At 43.0% G+C, this 24,132-nt stretch overlaps 2 protein-coding genes and 1 long non-coding RNA gene across 9 annotated transcripts in view; 2 read left to right on the top strand and 1 right to left on the bottom strand.

The window, feature by feature from the left end:
- Positions 1–702: 702 nt before the first annotated feature.
- On the bottom strand, positions 703–21,997 carry BLZF1 (basic leucine zipper nuclear factor 1). 4 transcript variants are annotated; one of them, XM_059145677.1, is made up of 8 exons: positions 21,862–21,997; positions 20,635–20,707; positions 13,176–13,615; positions 11,409–11,608; positions 9,372–9,500; positions 6,275–6,494; positions 3,804–3,896; positions 703–2,001 (listed from the first exon to the last, which is right to left on the bottom strand). In XM_059145677.1, the coding sequence occupies exons 2-8, from the start codon at positions 20,663–20,665 to the stop codon at positions 1,816–1,818; spliced, it is 1,299 nt and encodes a 432-aa protein (XP_059001660.1). In that variant the 5' UTR covers positions 20,666–20,707; positions 21,862–21,997; the 3' UTR covers positions 703–1,815. The 4 variants fall into 4 exon arrangements, with proteins under 4 accessions (XP_059001660.1, XP_059001661.1, XP_059001663.1 ...); XM_059145678.1 differs by having other exon boundaries at positions 21,969–21,987; XM_059145680.1 differs by lacking the exons at positions 3,804–3,896; positions 21,862–21,997 and having other exon boundaries at positions 20,635–20,713.
- Positions 6,494–8,386, top strand: LOC131814613 (uncharacterized). The gene is made up of 2 exons (XR_009347370.1): positions 6,494–7,175; positions 7,401–8,386. It is a non-coding gene; the product is annotated as an uncharacterized LOC131814613 (long non-coding RNA).
- Positions 21,998–22,067: 70 nt separating the features above from the next.
- Positions 22,068–24,132, top strand: part of NME7 (NME/NM23 family member 7) — a 276,360-nt gene continuing 274,295 nt past the window's right edge. For 2 of the 4 annotated variants that reach the window (XM_059145681.1, XM_059145685.1), the window contains exon 1: positions 22,068–22,200. In XM_059145681.1, coding sequence (XP_059001664.1) covers positions 22,198–22,200 — 3 coding nt within the window. In that variant the 5' untranslated portion in view covers positions 22,068–22,197. The remainder of the gene's footprint in view (positions 22,201–24,132) is intronic. The other 2 variants (XM_059145682.1, XM_059145684.1) reach the window with 2 other exon arrangements.

Here is a 24,132-nt window from a genome sequence, read left to right as displayed (position 1 = left end):
GATCCAGGATGCTGGGATCATGACCTGAGCTGAAGGCAGATGCCCAATGACTGAGCCACTGGGGTGCCCTGTATGTTTAATTTTTTGAGGAACTCCAACACTGTCTCTAACAGTGGTTGAACCATTTTACATTCCTACCAAGAATGCACAAGGGTTCCAATTCTATAACCTTATTAACATTCATTTTCCTTCCTTGATCACAACCATTGTAATGGGCATGAAGTGATATCAGTTTGCATTTCCTTAAGGATTAGTGATGTGGAGAGTATTTTGATATGCTTATTGGTATTTTGTGTTATCTTTTCTTAGAGAAATTTCTTTCCATATTTTCACATTTTTTAATAAGGTGGTTTGATTTTTGGTTGCCGAGTTATAGATCCTTTATTCTATACTAGACCCTTATAAACCATATAATTTGCAAATATTCTCTCCCATTCTATAGGTTGCCTTTTCATTCTGTGGATAGTTTCCTTTGATGTACAAATGTTTTAATTTGGATGAAGATCAGTTTATCTAGGTTTTATTTTGTTGGCTGTGCTTCTGGTGCCATATCCAAGAAATCATTGCCAAGTCCGAGGCCATGAAGCTTTTCCTCTATATTTTCTTCTAAGGTTTATACTAAGTAAACCTAAAGGAAGGCTGATGAATCAATTATAAATAGTGTAAGTTAGACAAAGACTTGAAAAGCACATTAAATCAATATTCAAAATAAAGAATGTAGAGAAATTTATTGCCATTTCAAAGTATAACTCAGACGAATCAGACAAAAAAAATCATTAAGTTGACATTAAAATGTTATTTCACCAGATTTATCTTTAGAAGATTTCTCTCTTGATAGGCGATTCTGTACCTAATATAGGGTAATTTGGTATAAACATACTGTGGATATTTTTACAGGCTTATAAAAGGGTGTTTTATGATGGTCCATCATAAATAAACAATAATATATATTAATATAAATTAATGATGGATTGCATTTTGAGTTTGTATAATGTTCTAGAAAGATCCTACTTTCTCCATTATATATCAAATTGGATAGTCCTATTGTGTTGCATTTGTCAAAATGAGCTCAGTAAAATCTATTATGTCAAGTCGCATCCATTCAAACTATGGAATTCCCCACACAAAACCAACACAAGAATATGTTTTGCTCAAACACTTGCTAATGTTAGGCTATAAAATACTTCTAATTTTCCTAACATATAGCATTTAATTTTAAAATATTAGTCCCTTCACCCATAGTATTTCCATAAGCAGCTTTTGTAGTCCAAAATAAATCCCCAAAATGGGAATGGACACGCTCTCCACCCATCCCCCTGCCAGTGGGGGCCAGAAAAATTCTCCTGTCAAGGGCCAGATAGGAGATTTTAAGTTTTGCAGCCACACAAGCCCTGCTACCTCTGTTCAGTTCTGTTGTGCCCAAAAAACCCAAGCCCGGCAACCATAGACAACAGTAGACGAATGGGTGTAGCTGCATATGAGCAACCCTGCATTAGAGTGAACAATGAAATCTCATCTTAAACACATGGCAAGATGTAACTTAGGGCCTAAAATAAAGATAGGATCTTCTTTCAGGATCCTTTAGGAAAAGCATCATGGATGTCAGGCAAGTATCATCTACTTTAAATATATCTACACAGTTTCACTCTTTTCTTACCCTGAGGTATTTATTAAGAAAGGGTAATTGGTGGTCCAGTACATGAAACATCGCTGGGCATATACAGTACTGAGATAGAAAGTGACATTCTACCACTGTAAGACGCCAGCTCCCAAATAATAATGACTCGGGTAAGAAGCAAGTGCTCTCTTGTTATGTTAAAGGACAATAAGTTCTCCCTGGCAGTGATTGCAGCAATTGAAAGTTATATTTTCATATCTAGTATAGGGATGAAATCGTCCAATATTTTTCTTTGTAGCAAGTAAGGCAGTTGGTGAAGACTCCGAAAAAGGATTATCAGGTGAGCTTTCCGTACAGGTAACTGGATCCAAAATGCGTAGAACCTAAGGAAAATAAGAAGTAATGTCAGATGTATGCTGTAGGGACTCTAAAACCTTTGGTTTTATGGATATAGAACGACCTCTAAAGCCCCATTTCATTTATATGTAATTACCACAAAAAATAACATCTGAGTGATGAATGTGATTGGTTAGAGAACTCAGAGCTTTTCCAGAAAGCTCTAAATTTAACAATGATGTCTAATTATCACCTAGGTTACCTATTTTCCAAAAATGATGAAATTAATGTTCTTTATGGATATTGGTGGAAAAGTATGAAAACAAAAAATATGGTTATATCCATTCTACCTTAAGTGATGTCAATATGTTTTTTTTTTTAAAGATTTTACTTATTTGTCAGATAGAGTGAGCACAGGCAGAGGCAGAGGGAGAACCAGACTCCCTGCTGAGCAAGGAGCCTGATGTGGGACTCATTTGCAGGTCGCTGGGACCATGACCTGAGATGAAAGCAGCTGCTTAACCAACCGAGCCGCCCAGGCGTCCCCAAGTAATGTCAATTTTTAATCCTTAACCAAAAAGCACCCACTGTCTCTCCTCTATGGCCTTTCATTCAACTGTCTAGAATCAGGATTCTGCATTCTTCTAATGAAATGCTATTTCAAAGTTTTTAATCATTTACTTGTAAAAGCAATAGCTTTTCATTTTTCTATTTCTAATGTATATGCCATCTTTTATGCTAACAATCATGTTCCTGTTTCTTGGATTTCATGGACACCATGCTCTCCTAATTCTGCTCTGACTTGTTCTGCTGTTTCCTTTACTGAGACCCACAAAAGGAGGATTTGGGTTGAAATCCTGGGTTGCGTTGAGAAAAACTCTTCAATTAAGGGCAAAGAAAACATGCTTGCTCAAAGCTCCTGTATCTCATGTTTATATTCTCCCAGCGACCCTCACATGAGGTGGATGGGTTATGGGGCAAATGAGGTAGGCACTACAGTTGGAAAGGAACTGTGAAAAGCAGTGGTGAAAAGATGTCAGGAGCTTCCAAATATGGCTAGATATGGCTGTTTCTCTTACTCTCATGTTGTCCAGAAGTGTTTTTTCCTTCCAAGTTACTACCATGCCTACAGAGCTATTGTTAATTTAAGAACGTCCTGGCAGCATTCTATTTTAGGACCTCTATTTTTCAAATATATTGCTGGTTTTTTCCATTGAATTTTTGAGATCTATTTTTGTAAAATGTGGTTGGGTGCTAAGATGATGGGTCAAACAGAAGGATCAGAGAAGAGAAAAGCCAGGAGGGTGTGCTGCTATGCAAGCCGAGAGAAGGGAGTGTTCAAGAAAGGTGGGGTGGTCAGTTACACCGCAGGCTACCGGCAGCACAGAGAAGGCGAGGACGCGGTTTCCCAACGAGGAGAACAGAGAGTGGAGACAACAAGCGTAGTTCTGGGTCCCAGTTCTGGGTCCCGATTCATTATGTACACAGCAGAGCACCTACTATCTGTAAAGAATTACTGTGCCAGACCTTGAGGAAACACAAGATACAGTCCTCACCCTTAAGGGGCTTACAGTCGGGGGAGAGCGGGAGAATCCAGTAATTACTGTGACACGGTGAAGAGCTACAACAGAGACATGCACACAACACAGTGGAAGCCTCGGGAAGGACCATTTAAGCTTGCCAGTGAGATGCAGGCAGGGCTGCTGCTTAAAGGCAGGGAGGTGCTAGGAGGGCGGTCGGGCAGAAGTAGGAACAGAGGCTTGAGATACAATGGCACGTGTGTGCAGTGAAAAGTGGTTAATGCTGCTGAGGTTTGAAGAGCAGGGCATGGGGACACTTGGCTCGTCACCTTGACAAGAGGGGATGCAATAACGATTTGTGAAAAGCTTTCCATACACTGTGAAAGAATGGAGAGTCCAGAAGGAGGGAGGACGGGCTCTGTCTGAAAAGGAGAACCAACGCAAGTGGATTTTTCCTTTCTTTTTTTTGGACTGGCATTTTAAAAATAACTGGCAGTAGAGGATGGTCTGGAGGCAGGTAAAAAGCAAGGGGTCAGTACTGGTGAGGAGGCTAGGCAACAATTAAGGCTGGAGGGCAGGTGTGTGAACTTGGAAGAGAGGCTAATTTAGAAGGATCCAACAGGATTTGTAAAACCAACAAGATTATGGGGATGAAGAAAATAAAATAAAAATGGTATCTACCATTTACTGAGAAATTACTAATATACTGGAATCCGCTATGAGCTTTACACATGTTATTTTAAACCTCTATACAGTGGTATAGTTTACCACGATAGGGAGTAGAGGAAGAGAAGTGGGTTCTTGTTCTTCTTTCTCAGGGGAGGGGAAATAACAGATACAAAAGCGAGGAGAGAAGAGGTTGTCCTATTTTCAGCTATCGGAGATGTGTCTATGGAGATGTCTTGCTGGGTGTGTGTCTCTTTTTTATTTTTATTTTTTTAAAGATTTTATTTATTTGACAGAGAAATCACAAGTAGATGGAGAGGCAGGCAGAGAGAGAGAGAGAGGGAAGCAGGCTCTCTGCTCAGCAGAGATGCGGGACTCGATCCCAGGACCCTGAGATCATGACCCGAGCTGAAGGCAGTGGCTTAACCCACTGAGCCACCCAGGCGCCCCCTGGGTGTGTCTCTTAAACCCAGAAACAAATGTATCTGTTGAAGAAGTCCCAAGCATGAAACCATGGGACTAGGACAGTCCCTAGAGAATCTAGGAAGTCTGTTACGAGTGGAAAGGCTCAAGAGTGGGCCCAAAAGGAGGAGGCCTTGCCCCTGCCAAACTCTGAAAAAGAATGGCCAGAGAAGGGGAGGAGCTGGCTGCGTACTGTGCTGCAGAAACTCAGCGAGTCTGGAAAGCATGGCGAGCAAATTCCTATGGAACAGCAACACACAGAGGAGGAAAAAAATTGAAGAAATCTGAGGGGGCATATGAGAAGACCAAGAAAGTAGAAGGTCACAGAAGTCAAGGGGATATCAAGGCAGGAGTGCTGGTACACAGAATATGGTAACAAAGTATTTGAACATCCATGAGCTTTATTCATGAGAACAGTGAAGCTGGAAGCTACCGGGTAAGTGACAGCAGGACTTGCGGAACGGCTGGCGTGGGAGTATACACAAGTGTGCACAGTTTGTCCAAGGTTCTCACCTATAAAGGTGATAAGACCTTATCAGAGAACTTATGATAATGGAAGATTTTTCTTTTTTAGATGAAGACACTTGGGTGTGTTATAAACCAAAGACAAAAGAGCCGACAGACAGAAGGGATGATCTGGAGAGGCCTGCTGAGCCTGGAGGGGAGCTGTGCTTTGGAGAGGGACATCTCTTCCAGTGACAGAAATGTATTTAAGACTGGCTGCCTTAAAGGTAGGCTTCTAGTTATCAAGTGGGACCTTTAAGAAATTTCCTGCCTCTGCCTTCTTTTTCTGTGAACTAGGAACCAAAGTCATCCGCTGAATGTGAGGTCATAGCTTGACAAGTGCAGAAACAAAAAAGGCAGGCAGCTGAACTAAGGACTGGAGTTCTCAGGGTACCCGAAAGAAGGTTGATAACAGAAAAAAAGACACCCAAGAATGAAATCCAGGCAAGCTATGGCAGGAAAAAAAGCCAGGAGAGTGAGCGATGAGATGAAGAAAAAAATGCAGGGATCAAGGGAATGAAAATTATGTGATCACAGGGGTAATCAGAATAAAGAATCGGCTGGAAAAAAGGTGGAGATACAGATCGTGGAGAGAGGTGCTGAGCTGATTTTAAAAGTGGAACAGTTCTGGTTAAAGACAAGGCCTAAGATAGGAGATAGGACCGGGAAACCACAGTAACTGACGGCTCACAGGCATGAACCCTGAATTCACCCAGGACTCTAGGTCTCAGGGATGCACTATGTGATGCTGCAGTTATGGGCACATTCATATCTAAATATGGTTATTAACAAATAATTTCTGATGTCAGAACTAATCTATTATCTACTCATGATTGCTGAATTAAAAATTCTACCCTACTTTTCGTATCACAATGAACTCAAGTACAAGAGTCTCAATGATTCAGTAGCTAAAAGACAGGCCCTTCCAAAACAACTATATTTGCTCCTTAAGGACAGAGTAAAAATGTTTCAGGAACTGAAGCCCAGAGGAAGAAACAATTTTTTTCAAAATCATAAGCTCATTAGCATGAGAATCAGGTTTAGATCCAATCGGGTTTAGATCCCATAATTCCTAACTCCTAATGCCCAGCACTTTGCAATTTAACATACTTTTCAGTAAGAGGACAGTGTTAGAAGTTCCACAGTCCACCAAAGAGAAATATTTTACCGTTTCAGCCATTTTTTCTGCTGGGGTGCTGCAGAATTCAACCGTTGAGAGTATCTTTTTTTGACTGTTAGTGCCAACATTTCCCAGAAGATGAGCATTTACTGCTTTTGCCAACTTGTGATTTGTTAATGCTAGCTCTGCTGTGGTGTAAGGCTGTGTACTAGGGTAGTAAGTTTGCTCTCTTCCCCACTGCAAGGACACCAGGAGCTCCTCCAATAATCTGCACAGAACACACAGGAACACTGAATATTAATAAGAGGATAAAACATGAAAATCAAGAATACTCAATAACTCAATAAATGAGAAACCTAAAGTTCTTCTGGAATCACAAAGTACTGTCTCCTTTATCTTTTTCTCAGAGGTCAGTAAACTGGGAATTCTGGTAAAATAAGACTATAGGAAGCATTTATATATTTATCAGGTAATTATCTGGAAGTCATTCAGCAAACATACTTCCGAACTGCCCCAGTTTTTCAGTTGTCATATTTTAGTACAGGTAAAATATGTTAGTACACTCACCTAGCAGTGCTAGGACTATTGACTGGACTTGTGTTTGTCACTTGTTTTTTCATGAGTTACATTAATGGATTTCCACTTGATAAACCAACTTACAAATTGTAGGATAAAATGTACTTGGCCATGATATGTAAGAATATATATATATATTCTTTTTATATATTATTAGGACTTTTGCATCTATGTTCATTGGAAATGCTGGTCTGTAGCTTTCTTCTAATATCTCTGTCTGGTGGTGGTATCAAGATAATGCTGCCACATAAAGTCAGTTGGAAATTATTCCCTTCTCCTGTTTTCTAGAAGTTTGTGTAAATTTGGCTTTATTTCTTCCGTAGTTGTTTGCTTCAGTAAATCCATTTATGCCTGGAGTTTTCTTTACTGGAAGGTTTTTTTTTTTTTTTTTTTTTTTTTTAAATTTTATTTATTTATTTGACAGAGATCGATCACAAGTAGATGGAGAAGCAGGCAGAGAGAGAGAGAGAAAGAGGGAAGCAGGCTCCCTGCTGAGCAGAGAGCCCGATGCGGGACTCGATCCCAGGACCCTGAGATCATGACCTGAGCCGAAGGCAGCGGCTTAACCCACTGAGCCACCCAGGCGCCCAACTGGAAGGTTTTTAACTAAAAATTCAATCACTTGAATTGATTAGGGCTATTCAGGCTATTTACCTTGAGTGCCCTGTGGTAGTTTAGTGTCTTCTAAGGACTCTGTACAGAGTTGTTCATAATATCCCCTAATTATCTTTTTAGTCTACAGAATCTAGGTAATACACCCCCTTCCTTATTCCTGATACTGGTAATGTGGTTTTTTATTTTTTTTTTCCCTGATCATACTGCTTAGAGGTTTCTTAAATTTATCTCTTCAAAGAACTAGCATTTGGCTTTTTATTTATTTCTGCTTCCATTATTATCTTCTTTTGTCTGCTTAATTTGCTCTTTGCACTTCTTAAAGAGGAAGCTTATATTACCAACAGAACCTTTCTTCTTTTCTACAATGAGCATTTAAAGCTATAAATTTCCCTCTAAACACACCTTTAGTTGCCTCCCATGAAATCTGATATTTTGATAAACAGTTTACTCTTGACCAACATGGGTTTGAACTATGTGGGTTCACTTAAAGGCCAATTTTTTGGATAGATTCAGTATAGTACTGCAGAAGGATTTTCTCTTATGATTTTATTTTACTATATTTTTTCTCTTCCTCATGATTTTAGTAACAATTAACTTTCTCTAGCTTACTTTATTCCAAGAATGCAGTATACAATAGGCAGAACATATAAAATATGTGTTAATCACTATTTATATTATCGGTAAGACTTGTGGTCAAGAGTAGCTATAAGTAGGTACATTTTTGGGGGAGTCAAAAGATATACAAGGATTTTCAGCTGCATGGGGGGTCAGCCTCCCCAACCCTTGTGTTGTTCAAAGGTCGTCTGTATTATGTTTTCATTCTTATAATTTCCCATGATTTCTCCTACTTACTGATTCGATTTATAATAATTATAGTCCTTGACTTGTGATGGTTTGATGAATGATTTTTTGACTAGTGATGGTGTGAAAGTGATTAACATTTAATAAAAATTGTACTTTGAATTTTCACCTATTTCTTGTCTAGCAATATGAATACCCATTTTTCTCCTGTTGCTGGGGAGTGTACTGAGCTACACAGTAACGAGGGCAAACAACCAGTACAAGAGTTTTGTACCCACACAGCTGTTGTGTTGCACACTTTCAGCACTCTGGTCAATTACGGAGATGCCCAACACTCTGACAGACTGGGCTTTGTATTAGATGGTTTTGCCCAAGTTCAGGCTATCATATGGAGCATGCTGAAAGTAGGCTAGGCTAAGCCGTGATGTTCAGTGGGTTAGGTATATTGAATTAATTCTTGACTTATGACAATTTTCAACTTACAATGAGTTTATTGGGTCGCAACCCCATTATAAGTTGCGGAAGATCTATGTACAGAAGTACAAAGCACTTTTAAGGAAGACCATCAATTTTGATAGCTCCAGAGCACATAAAAGTAAACTCTAATACTGCAGAATAGTCCTTAAAAAGATCTCCTTCCAAGGAAAGATAGGTGTACTTTATGGCTTCTACCAAAAATTATACAAAGCTGCTATAACTATAACCAAAAACTACTTTTAAACCCAGAGATTTTTCCTATTATACCTATAATTAATTCTCTCTCAATTAAGAATGTAAGAAACATGTAGCCTTATCTTTTTAGTCTTCTTCCCTCCCTGGGCATCTATTTTAAAATGCTATTTGAAAAATATGCTCGGGGCGCCTGGGTGGCTCAGTGGGTTGAGCCGCTGCCTTTGGCTCAGGTCATGATCTCAGTCAGGGTCCTGGGATCGAGGCCTGCATCGGGCTCTCTGCTCAGCAGGGAGACTGCTTCCTCTTCTCTCTCTGCCTGCCTCTCTGCCTGCTTGTGATCTCTCTCTGTCGAATAAATAAATAAAATCTTTAAAAAAAATATGCTCAATAAAAGTTATTAAATGTAGAAACACTGAAGAACTATAATAATAATAAAAGTTGCAAGAGAAAGAAGAGTTCGGAATGTAAACAAATGCTATACTTCTGGGTAGCTATCATTTCCTGACGAAACTGCTCCCGCTCACTCAGGAGATCTTGAATAGCACTCTGGGCATTGCGATTTTGCCGCTGCAAACCTGCTCTGGAATTGGTTAACTCATCTGCCATCACCCTGGAAAAGATGGAAATATCACATATAAATTCTCTGATGATAACACACTGTAAAGCAGTTACTATACTACCTTAATTTTCAAAAGCTTACGTAGAAGACTGCACACAGTCAAGTTACTTCTCTGTTTTTAAATCTTCACTAAAAGGTATTTAAAATATTTATGAACTTAGAACATATTGAAGGGATTTAAAAAATATTGTTTACAAAATGACAAAGGTAAAGTTATTTAACTTTCCTATAGAGGGACTTCTAGAATGTATCTGAATCTTACTCTAGATGGATCAAATAGTGAAGAACTGATATTAATTAAATGTTTTTAAATACAGGAAATTTTAGAGGAAGCAAAAAAGAGTTGCTGTCTTATCACTCAGTTACCTTCTGGTCCTTAGAAAAATATTAAATACAGAAGGTCTTATGTAAAAGGGAAAGTAAGTCTCTCCTCCTGTCCCGCATCCCCATCCTTCTTTTATCAGTCACAAAATACCAATAAAGTTTCTTATGTATTTCTCCAGAAAAAAAATTTATGGATACATCAACATAAACGTGTATGTTAAAAATAAGTATACCCATTTTATTTACAAAAATTGGATTATTTAGTACAAAATTTTCTATGCCTTGTTTTTTCATCTGATAATCGTGTTTTTTTTATATTAGCACATATAGAGTTATCTCTTTTTTCAAAAAACAACGGCTTCATGTTTTCTTCTGATTGGATGTTTCAAAATTTATTTTACAAGTTCTCTATTAACAGAACTGATGCAAAGTTTTAAAGTATGCTTATTCAGCTGAAAATCTTAAAACTAAAATTAAAGTCTCAGACCACAGTGATTACTGACCAAAGATGAAATTGGTTAAAATTTTGTTAAAGCTGCGTTTAAGTTTTATTGCCTAAATTTAGAATGTTACTATCAGCATTGACAAGGATGTTAAGAAAGCTACATTTGCAATAATGTGTATGACACATGCACGATTTGCCTCTTAATGTTTTCGGTGAGCACAAACTTTCATTCTAAGTCAATAAACAGTACATTCCTTTCTCCACGTCCATCCTATACAAGCATTATTAGAAAACAAAGACTTTAAGAGAGCGATCAATTACTGGAAAGTATCACAGACATTAAGATATGAAGAAATACTTTCCTATAAATCTATTCATCGCAATCATGATTCTTAAAGTTCAGCTTGGAAACATTTGGCGTTATGTAAGAAATCTCTAGAACTTAAATCCACAGTTACTAAACTATGCGCAAAGCATGTTACTAAAGTATGCATGAAGCATGTGGCTAAGTGCTGAAAATACAAAGATGGAGAACACCCAGACTCTGTTCTCCAGTCAGAGCTGGAAGGAAGGGGATAAACAGACCCCAAATCACAATATATACAGTTGCCCCATGACCAGTGTACCCACAGGCCTAGGGAAGGGCAATGGGGCTTTCACCTCTGTTGGGGAGAGTAGCCTCATCTATTACACCCTACAAATAGTTTTATTTTCCATTTGTGCATGTACAGAAAAAGGTTGGGAAGCTCTCATGTATAGTTAATACAATTAAAAGAGCTATGAGAACAGAGCATGGAAGAGAAACAATGTTTGAGTTTTCCAGATAGAAACGGGGGAAATAGTTTTTTGCGGGAGTTTTTATTTATTTTATTTATAAGAGGTCGGAGTTTAATTTTCTTAAACATTGTAGTAGTAGTGATTTCTACTACGGAGGAGTAACCTAGAATTCTGGAATGAGGGAGAATCTGATGATATCACTTTTTCATTTAGACTCTGTGACAGTCCATACACACTTATAAATACATGAAATACTTTGACAATCAGAGTCCCAAATTCTCACACTACCATTTACTTACTTGGGTTATGGTAAAAAAAATCTGATAGAGAAAAAGCTAGGAAATGAAGTATACCTGCTTGCAAGGAATTTACTCCGCCATACGTCACACTGTATTGACATACGTTCCAGCTGTTCAGAAAGCTGAGCTGTGTTTTGACCTAGGGCTTCATTTTCTAAAATAAGCTGATTTTTCTCACGGGCTAGACGTTCAAAATGGTACTGAAGATCATCTCCAACGGAAGCCACTAGCAACTTCTTTAACTCTCGATTGACCTAGGGAAAATATGACCGTTACAACCAGCTTGAAGTAATGTCAGTGACTTTAATGTGGCAAAATGAAAAAAGAGAAACCGTGCTTCATGTCTATGGACCTCCATTACTTAAAGTGTGCATCAAAAAGCAGTATTACGTATTTAATTTCATAATGTATATAAGCCATCTGTCTCTGTCTGCATATTTATATCTTATAGTCCATGGGATTATAAACTGAGCCTCTTCTGGGAAGAGTACCAACCATTATCACCAAAGTTACAACCCGCTTCCAGTCAACACCTGAAGGCAAGAAATTAGAAAACCAAACCAATAAATTTTGCCAAAGAATATGACGGAGACTGTTTTAGTGTTTTTGAAATCTATTTCGGTATTTAAAAATTAATTTCTTTGTGCCACAGGATTTTTTTTTTTTTTTTTTTTTTGAGAGAGAGAGAGAAATAGAGTATGAGCAGGGAGGGGCAGAGGGAGAAGGAAAGTGAGCATCTTAAGCAGCCTCCACAGCCTCCACAGCCTCCACAACCATGGTGGAGCCTGATGTGCCTGGTGTTCCATGTCACAGCCCTGAGACCATGACCTGGGCCGAAATCAAGAGTCCAATGCTTAACCGACTGAGCCACCCACACACCCCTGTGCCACAGGTGTTCAAGAATTTAAGCAAGGGAAGCAATTTAGGCTATTTTTAAGCATGTTTTTTTACTTTATCTAAAATGTGAAAAATTAAAACATAAATGTCTAATAATAGGTATTGATATATGGTGCAGCAATAGAAGAACACTGTTGGTATTAAAGATGGTACTGTAATAGAATATTCTGTGACACAGGAAATACTAAAAAGGGCAAAAATGAACTCAATATGTATAATTACGCATTTACAGCTAGACGGTACAATGATAGGCGGTACTATTCTCATTTTCTGTATTTTCTAAAATAATCACAAATAAATATATACTATTTTTATATTTAGAAGTTAGTTACTTAAAAAATATTAAAGACCTATTTGGATAAGAACTACTAACTATAGTGTCACTTATAAAGATAACATCTAGCAAAAAGATGGAGGGTCTAAGAGAGAAACGAAGGGTGAGGAGTGAGGCAATATTTACCAACACGTAAAGCTGGAAGAAACCCAGCCAAGCACTACAGATCCTTTTCCATTTACACTGAAGATACCAACGCTTACCCAACCGTTCCTTTATCCCAACTATGATGTCTGCATAAGCAAACATACTTGGAGCTTATGGATCCTTAAAAGAGGAATTGTTAACTAGACAACATCAAAGTCTAACTTGGTCTGGAATTTTATAACTATGACTTCCTTTACACCTCAGAGGTGGTCTTGTCCGAAGCACCACGCACATCCATCTTCAACTTTAGAGGACAAGTTCCCGACATATACTAGTCCTACTACCGGGGCTGACGGAGAAAGAGAAATTTAAGAGGAAACTTTTTAGAGAAATGACAAGCCAAAACAGAGGTCATTCCAAGAGGAAATACAGTTTTCTGGACACTTCTGACACAGAAGGCCCAGGTGTAAAGAGCAGTGACGATTAGAGCTACTTGTTCTTACCTCTGTCTGTACTCTGAGCTGGTTTGAAAGACCCTCTTTGTCCTGCAGTAACCTCCTTTCAGAGTTCTTGAGCTTCTCCAGTAGATTCTTAACCTCCGATAGTTCCTTTCTGGGTTCCACAGTTCCCTCTGACTGACCAAGGAGCTCTCCCCTAGGATGTCCCCGAGACTTCACCTTTGCATTCTTGCTGGGGATGTCATGGGTTATAGCAGCTTTGGGAACTAATATTCTTATGGCTTCAACTTCCATTGCTTTTTCAGTGAGAATCTTCCCGAGCTGAAGGACTCCTGGGCTCTCGCCTGGAACTGCTTTCTTCCGTGGATTCTGAAGGATGTGATGCCTTACAGGCGGGACTCCAGAGGTCACTTCAACAGACTTAGGTGTTTCCTCAGTTTCCATGCCATCTCCTGCTCCTCGGACTGGGGCTGGAGTAAGGGTGACTATGAAAGGGAAGGCAAAACACAAGTTACTTCCTAAGAAGAAATGCCAAGGAAAATGCTCAGACAGACTTTACATTCAGAATTACTGGAACTAAAAATACAAGAAATTCAGAGCAAAAGCTAAGTCTCAAAACAGGTGTCAATAAAAGATGAAAAAGGCTCAAACTTCCTGAGGTAAATGGTTTCGCTCTTGACTTCTACTTCATAGTATGACCCTGGGTAAACAGCCAAACCTCCACGGATCTCTACTTCACATTCTGGGAAGCAGGGACAGTACCAGCTGTGCTCCACGGCTGTGGCAGGAGAAGACGCAGGAAGATCAAGCACTTGGCACACTGGAGTATGGGTTCCTAAGGGAAGCCTTTCTCTAACCTTTCCAGGTTTGGCTGGGTTCCCTGTTCACGTGCACCTGCAGCAGAGATTCTGCATTTCTCCTTTTTTCTATCAAAATCGTAAATTGACTTTTTTCACCCAGTGCAACTAGTTATGCAATGTCTGTGCCTTCCTCTAAAACCTAACTCTCCTGAGGGAAGGGATAAGTAATGTGCCTTGCACCCAGCACTGTTTGGCTGACAGACAGTAAATGAATGAAAACAAGGGGAGGGGCACAGGACGAGCCTATACATCAATGGTTGTGACGACAGAGTGCGTGGTCGCAGGCTGCAAGCGTGCAGCGTGGTGCCTATGTTGACCAGACACTGTCTGAGGTAGTGGGGATGTCTATGCTCAAGAAATTACTATCTAAATTAGGACACAGGATGTACATATAAAAAGCTGACATGTATTACAGGTAATAGAAAGTAAGAGTGCAATATGTGGTACAAAATTTCTACCAGATTTTTACTTCTACAGAAATGTTAACTAAGAAAAATCATGGACCAATCTTTAGTGAATTCATTACTATTATGTTTTTATATTTATACCTTCTAAGGCAAAGACAGGAAATAGAATTCCTAGTTGAAAAGAAAAAAAGCCAAAGTAGTCTCAATTATGCTTAGATATCAGTACTATGTTCTAATCAATTAAATATTAATTTTTAATAACTAATTAAATATTAATCGTGTTTCACTGTAACCCATGAAGTCAGGAGATCAATTTGGTTAAGAGCAATACTAAGGTCTTATTAAAATTAACCTTTCTTAAGAATTTCTGAAGTATAAAGCCATACTAAAAAAAAGAGACCACACAACACATAAACATTCTATCAAGCAGAGACTGTTGTCACCTTGATTCCGGAATTCTTGTCCTAGAAATGGAATGCTCTGGCAATAACCATAGGAAATGGTAAGCTTGCCCAGGATGATTTTTTTTTTTTTATTACCTACAAAGGTCTCTTCTAGCAAGAGAAATACCTAATAAGAAAACCTTCCTTAGTTTTCTATTTTTTAATGAGCTTACTTTTTTTCTCACAAACTTTGTCATACTGATGCAGAAACTACAGAGCAGAACAGGTTATTTTCACACACACACAGGTACCCTCTTGTTCTGAACATTGCATTATTAAAAAATACTAAGAAGAAAAAATTGTATCTGCTCATTACTCTAAAATAACTTCTCATTACTCCAAGTTTCTTCATTATTTTTATATGTTTATAATCATAATTAACTTTATTTTTTTTTTAAAAGATTTTATTTATTTGAGAGAGAGACAGTGAGAGAGAGCATGAACGAGGAGAAGGTCAGAGAGAAGCAGACTCCCCATGGAGCTGGGAGCCTGATGCGGGACTCGATCCCGGGACTCCAGGATCATGACCTGAGCCGAAGGCAGTCGTCCAACCAACTGAGCCACCCAGGCGTCCCCATAATTAACTTTAGAAGCTCAATCTATTTTTCCATTTTGCTGCATTCTTCCTCTTTTTCATCTTATGACATTATTTCTTCATGTTAATATAACATTATTTACTTATTACTCTGTTGTTGAGGATATTTGTTTTTTTCCAATTTTTCATAAAATAATGCTTTAGTGAATACTTCTGCCTACAGATTTTTCTCAACTTCTGGATTATTTCTTTTGAATAAATTCTCAAGAATGGAATTAATGTGCCAGGTGAAGACCGGTATTGTTAAACTGCCTCATGAAACAACTCTAGCAATGTATCAGCAGATCTATGCCTTACACTCTTATTTAATTTTATTTTTTGGTATGCTCAACCCCGGTGACCTAATACAATAATCAAGACGTTAGTGCCAGAATGTGTAGTGTTTGGAGTGGTGTGCGGGCCAGGAAGCACTTAGCAGATGTCGACCTGCGCTGCTGCTGCTGCTGTTCTTTAAAAACCCAAATTAACTCTGCATCTTCATGAAAGGGAGAAAGCTGAAGTTATGTCATCAAATATAATTCTTTCATTTTCTTATGCTCAAGTCTTACGAAAGTGCATCACTAGACTTTAGAACTATTTTTTCATTTAACAGATTTTTGGGGGGAATTTTTCCTACTTATATAGCAGTGTACGGGGAATCTCAAGTTAGGTCAGAGAAGAGGTGCAAAGACATGTGGTGTATACCGTGTTCTATTTAACAAAACATCTTCCATTGGAATAAAGTATTTTGTCATTTCCATACTGAATGTTCACTTGGGACTTAGGACTAACTCCACCTTCAAAAAGATGAACAAAGGAGCGACTTCAGAAAGGGAAACCGAGTCTGGTATTTCAGGTCATGCTGCAGCACCTTAGCACTTCGGAGATCTGCCACTGAATGGTTTCAGGAATGAAGGCCTGCTCCCATGTTCTTGAAATCTGCTTTTTAAAAAATTCTAACTCTATCTAAAGCAAATTTAATTCTGTCACTAAGACATTCTGTCATTTACAAAGTGATGCTGAATCATGAATCAACTACAGATTAATTAAAAAAAACAACAAAAAGACAAACTGGAGCCAGACCACTCAGGTCCACTGAAGCCAAAGAAGTAGCAGGTGTGACGCCCTGTGGTGACTAAACAGGATTTTTAGGCAAATCACAACGTTGCTGAGTCGGAATTTGGGGTAGTAGAGATTCAGGAACAAGTCAAGTAGACACTGCCAAATTTGAAAGGCAAAGGAACATTGGCAGGTATCGGAGAGAAACCTCTTCCCAAAGAAAATACATCATAAAATGCCAGGGAAGCGATTCTATCAACTTGGTTCAGCCTCAGCTTACTCCTGACTTTTTACATCAACCACCGTTACTTACTCAAGCACTTACGGACACGACAGCTGCATGACATACGCCATGGCAGCTGTCGCAACTCAACTCGGGAGTAACTGCGCTTCTGGCTAATGCACGCAGGCCAGGAGGGGAGTGGGAGTCCCGGCTTTCCATCTTCTCACTGGGTAACTGGTCATCATTCTGTTTCCCTTATGACACATGCAGAAACCTTTATTACATACAGACTAAGCACAGTCCGGGACACACTCAGAGCAGACGGTCTCTCAGGGGAAGGCGATGATCGGTGGTACCAGCTCCACAATTAGAGGAGTGGTGTGAGTAGAGCAACACGTCAGCCCCCATTCCCCACTCTTCGAAGGGAACCAACAGAACAATTCTGCGATCACATCAACAGCACTGCTACTTGTGATCAGGTATCAAAGAACGACATGTGTCTCAGGTTTATGGCTCATTCTTCTGCCTTCCCCGAAGATTACTGAAATGTAGGTAAAGAACAAATGAACTCTGTAACAGGAGTGGGCAAACTTTCTCCATAAAGGGTCAGAGAAATATTTTAGGCTCTGCCGACCATGAGGCAAAATTGAGGCTAAGAGACAGGTACTTACACAAACAAGAAAAAAAATCATTTTCAAAGATGAAACTCAAATAAGAAACTGAGTAAGTCTTTTTTGTTGTTTTTTTGTAATATATGTCTAATAATGAGAAGCACAGAATTCTTTTTTGTTTGGGATAACCCTTTGCTTAAGTGGGATTCAATGCTTCCCATCACCAAACTGATCTGTAAGTATTCTCTGGAGGCTGAGGGCCATCACTAGCCAACCCTTGCTCTAGAATACTGAGGCATTTTGGGGCGCCTGGGTGGCTCAATGGGTTAAAGCCTCTGCTTTCGGCTTAGGTCATGGTCCCAGGGTCCTGAGATTGAGCGCTGCATCGGGCTCTCTGCTCAGCAGGGAGCCTGCTTCCTCCTCTCTCTCTGCCTGCTTCTCTGCCTACCTGTAATCTCTGTCTGTCAAATAAAGTCTTAAAAAAAAAAAAAGAATAGGATTTTATAGTCTGTCATTAAAGAAATATTTCTTTTTTTTTTTTTTTTTTTATAAAACTGCAAATTTAAGAAGACAGACACTCCAAGTCCATTGAAAGGTGCAGTAGAAAGAACACTAGACTGGGTCAAAATACCTTAGGTCCTGTTGCCACACACTGTGTGACGCTGGACAGATCGCTTCCCCTTACTCTCCTCTCATCCCTCAGTGCTTTCAGAACAAGGCAAGTATCAGAGTGTTTCAATATAATGTTTTTCTCACAGACTGGACTGTTGGGAGCGGCACAGGACAGGGTCTGCCTCCCAATCTCTGTATTACTAGCTTAATGAAATGGTGCTTGGAACAGAAGAGTAAGTGCTTTCTGAAGTTCATCAATGTTCATATGCTACTGAGATATCATTTTAACATCTACTAACTCATTAAAAAACTGCTCACCCTGTTTTCCACACCAGAGCATTAATTCCTAACTCAGTTATAGTCTGATAAACTTTTCAGAATATACACAGATTCAGCTAGCAAACAGTGAAACAGTTTAGGGACTGTCACTCAGTAATCTTCAATCAATCAATTAATCAATCTATCTCTATATGTGTGTGTGTGTATAAAGATTTTATTTATTTAGTTGAGATAGAACGTGGGGGAGAGGGAGAAGCACGCTCCCCACTGAGCAAGGAGGTCAATGAGGGGATCAATCCCAGGACCCTGGGATCATGACCTGAGCTTAGGGCAGACGCTTAACCGACCGAGCCACCCAGTGGCGAAATCATGTTAAAGACAATGGACTTAAGAGTTAGGCTCACGTTCACTGACACGGAATCTAAACATTCCTTCTGTCACAGGTTCCACGAGTAAAGAGTTCCCTGGTCAAGCGAGCGGGGACGGGGCTGAGCACTCCCCTGCTCTGCCGCTTCACAGTGTGCATTAGTGTGCTAGAGGCTCTGGGAGTCCCATGATGTACTCCCTCCTTTAGTCCAGAATTTCCCATATTTATCTGCCCAGGGATTCCTTCTTCACCTAATACCTGTTATTCCACAGAAAAAGTGTTAAAGTTAGGCTATCTCATTTGATTCTAAATATTTAAATGTCTCAGCTATTCCTACTTGGTTTACTTTCACTAAACTGTCAACTTTAATATCTGTAATTTTAATCTAGCTCTCAAGAACTTTTAGGATTCAAACCCTCATTTTTGAATTTTTCTCTTTATTACATGTTTCCCATTCAATGAAGTCCTAGCAGCAACTGCGCACCCCTCTCATGGTGACAGTTTTGCTCAATGTCCACTGAGAAGAAGTTCTGTTGCTATAAACCAATGTTGCTTTTCTTGTGAGGCAGTTATAGGAAGTGCAAGCAAATGAGAGATGTCAACCATGGTAAGTGCACCTGGTGTTAGGCCATGCAGTCCATGGAGCCTTTGTTCACTAACAACGGCTAATGTTAAACAAAAAGAGGACGAACAGCTGAATTATGCACCTCACTGTAAAATTAAGATCAAATGAAATAAGGTATGTGAAAGTGCTTTATAACTCTAATCCTCATTACAAACAGGTAATAACAAATAAAGACAATTACTTTCACAGAGGCCTTGCAATAACTAACTTTCAATCACTAATGACAATATTGTATTTAGGTTTTGTTTTTTGCCAAGCACCATGCTAGTGACTTTCACTTTAGTAACCATTTAATTGCTCTACTTTTTCATTAACCCCAGTTTATTACTTTCATTACGCTTTTTGGTTTGCTTATTTGAATACTATAAAAGCTTTCTGGTGACCCTGAAATGCTGTTCACACAGCTGAGTAAATTCAATTAAATATTTATTGGCAGGATCTTTTCTTCTTTGCTTCCTAAACAGATTTAAATACACCCCTCCTTTTAACAAGATTTTATTTATTTATTTGAGAAAGAGAGAGGTAAATCAAACATGGGGAAAAGGGCAGAGGGAGAAACAGACTCCCCACTGAGCAGGGAGCTGGTGCAGGGTTGGGAGTAGGGTGGGCCCCTAATCCAGTATGACTGATGTCCTTATAAAAAAGGAAGAATTTGTACAGAGACAAACACTGGGAGAAGACCATGTAAAGATAAAGGAAGAGATCAGGGCGATGCATGTACAAGGTAAGGAATACCAAAAACTGGGGAGCCTGGGTGGCTCAGCTGGTTAACGTCTGTGTTCTGCTCAGGTCCTGATCCCAGAGACCCGCACTGGGCTTCGTGCTCAGCGGGGAGTCTGCTTCTCCCTCTCTCCGCTCATTTTCCTCTGCTCACCACCCCACCCCCCATGCTCACATGCTCACTCAAATAAACAAATAAAATCTTAAAAAAAAAAGAAAAAGAAGGAATTACCAAAAATGCCAGCAAACCACCAGAAACTAGAAGAGAGGCCTGGAATAGATCCTTCCCTAGTACTTTCAGAGGGAACATGGCCCTGCCAGCATCTTGATATCACTTGTTTAAGTTAGTTTGTGGTGGTTTGTTACCAGGAGCCAAGCAAAACCACCCAACACCATAAAGTGTTTTGTACCTCCTCGCTTGTCCATCTACTTAAATCTTTAAAAATATTGTTTACTGAAATCTTAATCTTCTAGTGGATAGAAAATATAGCTGCAAGGCTGTGGTTTTACGCTAAATGTTTAACTGTGTTCAACAGGAGAAACGAGCAGTAACCCCGGGGTCTAGGAGGACCGTGGTGTAAACACCGCATTACGAAACCGCAGAGGAAGCCTGGAACAGCTGGTTCCCAGGGGCTCTAGGAGAGTTACTTGGCTCCAATCGCCTTCATCCTATGGTCCTAAACTGCATGTTTTAAGTACAATTATCATCAAAAGAACAACTTACCTTTGGCTTCTAAACCTTCAAGAGTCGTCATTTTTTAATCAATGAAAGTGCACCTCAAACTTCTACCAAAAGCCTAAAAATGAATAAAATGAAAGACTTAATAGCATATAAGGACATCCCCCAAGTCCCTGTCAGGTAGAGGGGCCAGTGTTCTGCTGGTCTCCGCACTTCGCGCACACGCGTCTCACAGGCAAGGTCACAGGTGCCCCCGCAAGGCTGACAGAGGCCTCAACGCACGCGGGCCGTTCGCTTTCGGTTCGTTTCGCGGCCTCCCCGAGCGCTAGCAGGCGCGGGTCCCGAATTCCGGCCGAGGCGCTGCGGGGACGTCCCTGCAGGGTTCGGTCGCTGACAAGCAAGGGGAGCCGAAGGGCTCACTTTCTCCGGGGAAGGGGCGACGCGAGTGTCCGCCCCGGGCTCGCTCACCGAACCCGGGAGGCGCTCCCGTTTCGTTTAAACACTGGACACAGGCGCTCCGGGTGCGCAAGGGGCCCACGTGCGGAAACGCGTGCGCGGTCTCCCAGCGCGGACCAGGCGTCCCGGGCGCCCTGGGAAGGAGGTCGCGCCGGGACAGGGGCCCCAAGGCGCCGAGCTGCGCGTTCGGCCGCCACTGGATTCGCCGTGAGAGGAACCGATCTGCCTCGGACCGCCCGCTCCTCGCCCGGGGACAGGCCTCCGGGGGCGCCTGGGCAGAGCGGGGAGCCCTGGCACCGCGCCCCGCGCGCACCGGCCCGTCCGCGCCCCGCGCCCGCACAGCGGGGTCTGTCCTCAGGCCCCAACCCGGGGAGCGGAGGGTGCGGAGGGGACGGAGGGTGCGGAGGGGACAGACGGAGGGACGCCCGACGGCGCGGCCCGGCCCGCCGGCTCTGCCGACGCCGCAGCTCCGGCCGGTCTCCCTCCACAGACACCCCTGCGCTAAGTCCACAGCCTCAGCGCCAACCCGCAAGCCGGGCCGCGCGCCTTCCCCACACCCTCCGCCGTCACTCCGGCGGCCCCGCGGACGCCTCGCCCCGCTCCTTACTCTTCCGGGCTGAGGGTCGCGAGCTCCGCGCCAGCCTGGCCTCGCCCACTCCCGGTCAGCCCGAGTCGCCCCGCCCCGGCCCTCCGGACTTCCGGTGCTCTCGGCTAACCACATCCTGTCCCCCGGGGTTCGTTTCCGGAAGAGTTTTCCGAAAGAGAAGGGTGAATACGCTCTGGGGGGTCCTAGAACTCGGGCAACCCCGCACGCACGGTGGGAGGCGCCGCTGAGTGGGAGATGCGCAGACGCCGACGGGGAAGCGAGTATTCGGAGCCCCGGCGGCCTGCGCGCTTAACTTCCGGGTCACCTGTCAACCAACCCTAAGTGATGACTCCAGAAAGACCTGCGCGGCGCCGTGGAGGGGGCGGGGCAGGCCCAGTGGGCGGAGCTCCACGTCATCCCAGCCATTAGGAACGAAGGGGGCGGGGCGGTGGCGGCGTCGCACGTCCGGTAGTGGGCGGGGCTCTGTTGCCAGAGTAACTGGGCGTCCTCGGGAAGGCGGTGTCCGCCGGCGGCCGAGATCCCTGCCGCCTGCGCTGCCCGGGACGATGGTGAGTTCCAGGCGGGGCCGGAAGGACGGCTTCGGAGCCCTGGTGGCGCCGCGTCCCACGTACTGGGGCGGGGGGACGCTCGCAGGCGCCCCGGTTTCTTCCACGTCCGCTCCAGCTTCTCCCTCTCACGGGCTGGTTCCGCAGTTTCTTTCCCTCCCGGTGCGTGCAGCGCCCCGGACGCCGCTTCGGTCCTGCGGGGACCCTGCAGCTGGGGAGCGGGAGGTGCGGGGCGACCATTCGAAGTGTTTGCGTTTTTCAAGTTCTCCGCGCCCCTTGCCGGGCCGAATCCGAGACGCTGCGCGGTGCGTGCGCTGTGCGACACCGGCCCGCATCTCCCTGCGTCGCGGCGGGTGCCCTCGCGCTCGTCCGGCGGGTGCCCTCGCCCTCGCGCTCGTCCGGCGGGTGCCCTCGCCCTCGCGCTCGTCCGGCGGGTGCCCTCGCCCTCGCGCTCGTCCCGCGGGTGCCCTCGCCCTCGCGCTCGTCCCGCGGGTGCCCTGCTCCACGCCCGCCCCAGGGCCTGAGGTCGGAGCTGCCCTGGCGTCCGTCCCGTCTAGAGCGGATTACCTTAGCGGCAGGTGCTTCTGAGCGGGAGCGCCCTGACCAGCTCTTGGGAGAGCTTCTGGAAGGGTCCCCAGGAATTCTGAATCCGTAGGAATGGGGCTTGGCATTTGCCTTTTCAACGCGCCGGCGGGTGACGTGCGCCCGCGCGGCTTTGAGAGCCCCGGTTCCCGTCGCCTCGCGGGGCGCGGAAAGAGGACTGTGGTCCGAGGTCAGAGCCACGGAGCCGCTCCCCGCCCTTCCCTCGAGCCGTCCTTTCCGTGACCCCGTTGCCCCGGCGCGGTCCCTGCGGGGCTCTTTTCTCCCCTTCCAGCCGCTGCCCCTCCCCCGCCTGCGTCCTCCCGACGGAGCCGGGGTCGGTCTTCAGCCGCAGGCCCAGGCTTCGCCCCCGTGTGTACAGCCGACCCGTGGCGAGGGCTGATCCCGCTGCCCTGGAGACCTCACGCCCCCACGCATTGCGGGACTGCTGGCTCCCGCGGATCTTCGTTCTTTCCCGCGCTTTCGGCCTTTCTCTGCTCCTCCTGCTCCCGCGGGTCCGGGCAGATGCAATCACGCGGAGCGCGCGGCTCGTGCGGAGCTGCCCAGGCCTCCGTCCATGCGGGAGCTGCCCGAAGCACAGCATTTTCACCGGCTCCGACGGCCCCTTTCCCATCCTCGGTTCTGTTCCCCGACTTGCTCTTGAATGGCTTCGCTGACGCTGCTCTCGTCTAAGTTTCTAATGGCTTTTCCGGGTCCCATCCAGTATTTCTTCTCAAAGTTTATCTAGCTTTTCTGTGACAGCCGAAGCGCATGAGCTTTCATTACCTGCCCCTGCCCCGGCCTTGCCTGCTTTCGAATGCCTTTCTCTGGGGCTCAGTCTTTAATAGTTTCAGTAGTCAGTGCCTTTGCCCGGGGTGATTTCATCCCCACACGAGTTTTACTGGTGCCAAAGCATTCGAGTCTAAATTTCGATTTTCATCTCACATCTGCTAGGGCCAACCTAGTTGCCTCAGGGACACGTCTCCCTCCTCACCCAAATGCCTCTCACATGTGCCATGACCCAAACTGAACTTGCCATCATTCCAGCTGGTTTCTCTAATTCCATCAAGTTAATTAATGATATCACTATAGTATAAGCTATAGTATGGCTTTAGTATCATAGAACTTTAATATTAGTTATTGTGGATTAAGTATAGATAATCGAAACCAGAAACCAGAGTTGTTCTCCATTCCTTTTCTGTGCCTCCCATATTCAAAGGGTCATTAAGCCCTGTTTTAGTTTAAGCTTTCTTTGTTTCTTGCCCAGGCAGTTGCAGTATTTCTTTTTTTAAAAAAATTTTTTATTAACATATAATGTATTATTAGCCCCAGGGGTACAGGTCTGTGAATCGTCAG

The sequence above is a fragment of the Mustela lutreola genome, chromosome 14 (assembly GCF_030435805.1).
Source record: "Mustela lutreola isolate mMusLut2 chromosome 14, mMusLut2.pri, whole genome shotgun sequence".
In the NCBI taxonomy this organism is placed as follows: Eukaryota; Metazoa; Chordata; class Mammalia; order Carnivora; family Mustelidae; genus Mustela; species Mustela lutreola.
The sequence above is the reverse complement of the archived record's forward strand: the minus strand, read 5'-3'. Positions and strand labels throughout refer to the sequence as shown.

Excerpts from the sequence above, each read along its gene's own strand:
- BLZF1 (XM_059145677.1), bottom strand. The coding sequence starts at position 20,665 with ATGACGACTCTTGAAGGTTTAGAAGCCAAAG. Across the intron at positions 11,609-13,175 it reads AGCTCAGAGTACAGACAGAG|GTCAATCGAGAGTTAAAGAA; the intron begins GTAAGAACAAGT and ends TATTTTCCCTAG. Across the intron at positions 2,002-3,803 it reads TTGCATCCCCTCTTGTCAAG|GTTCTACGCATTTTGGATCC; the intron begins GTGACGAGCCAA and ends TATTTTCCTTAG.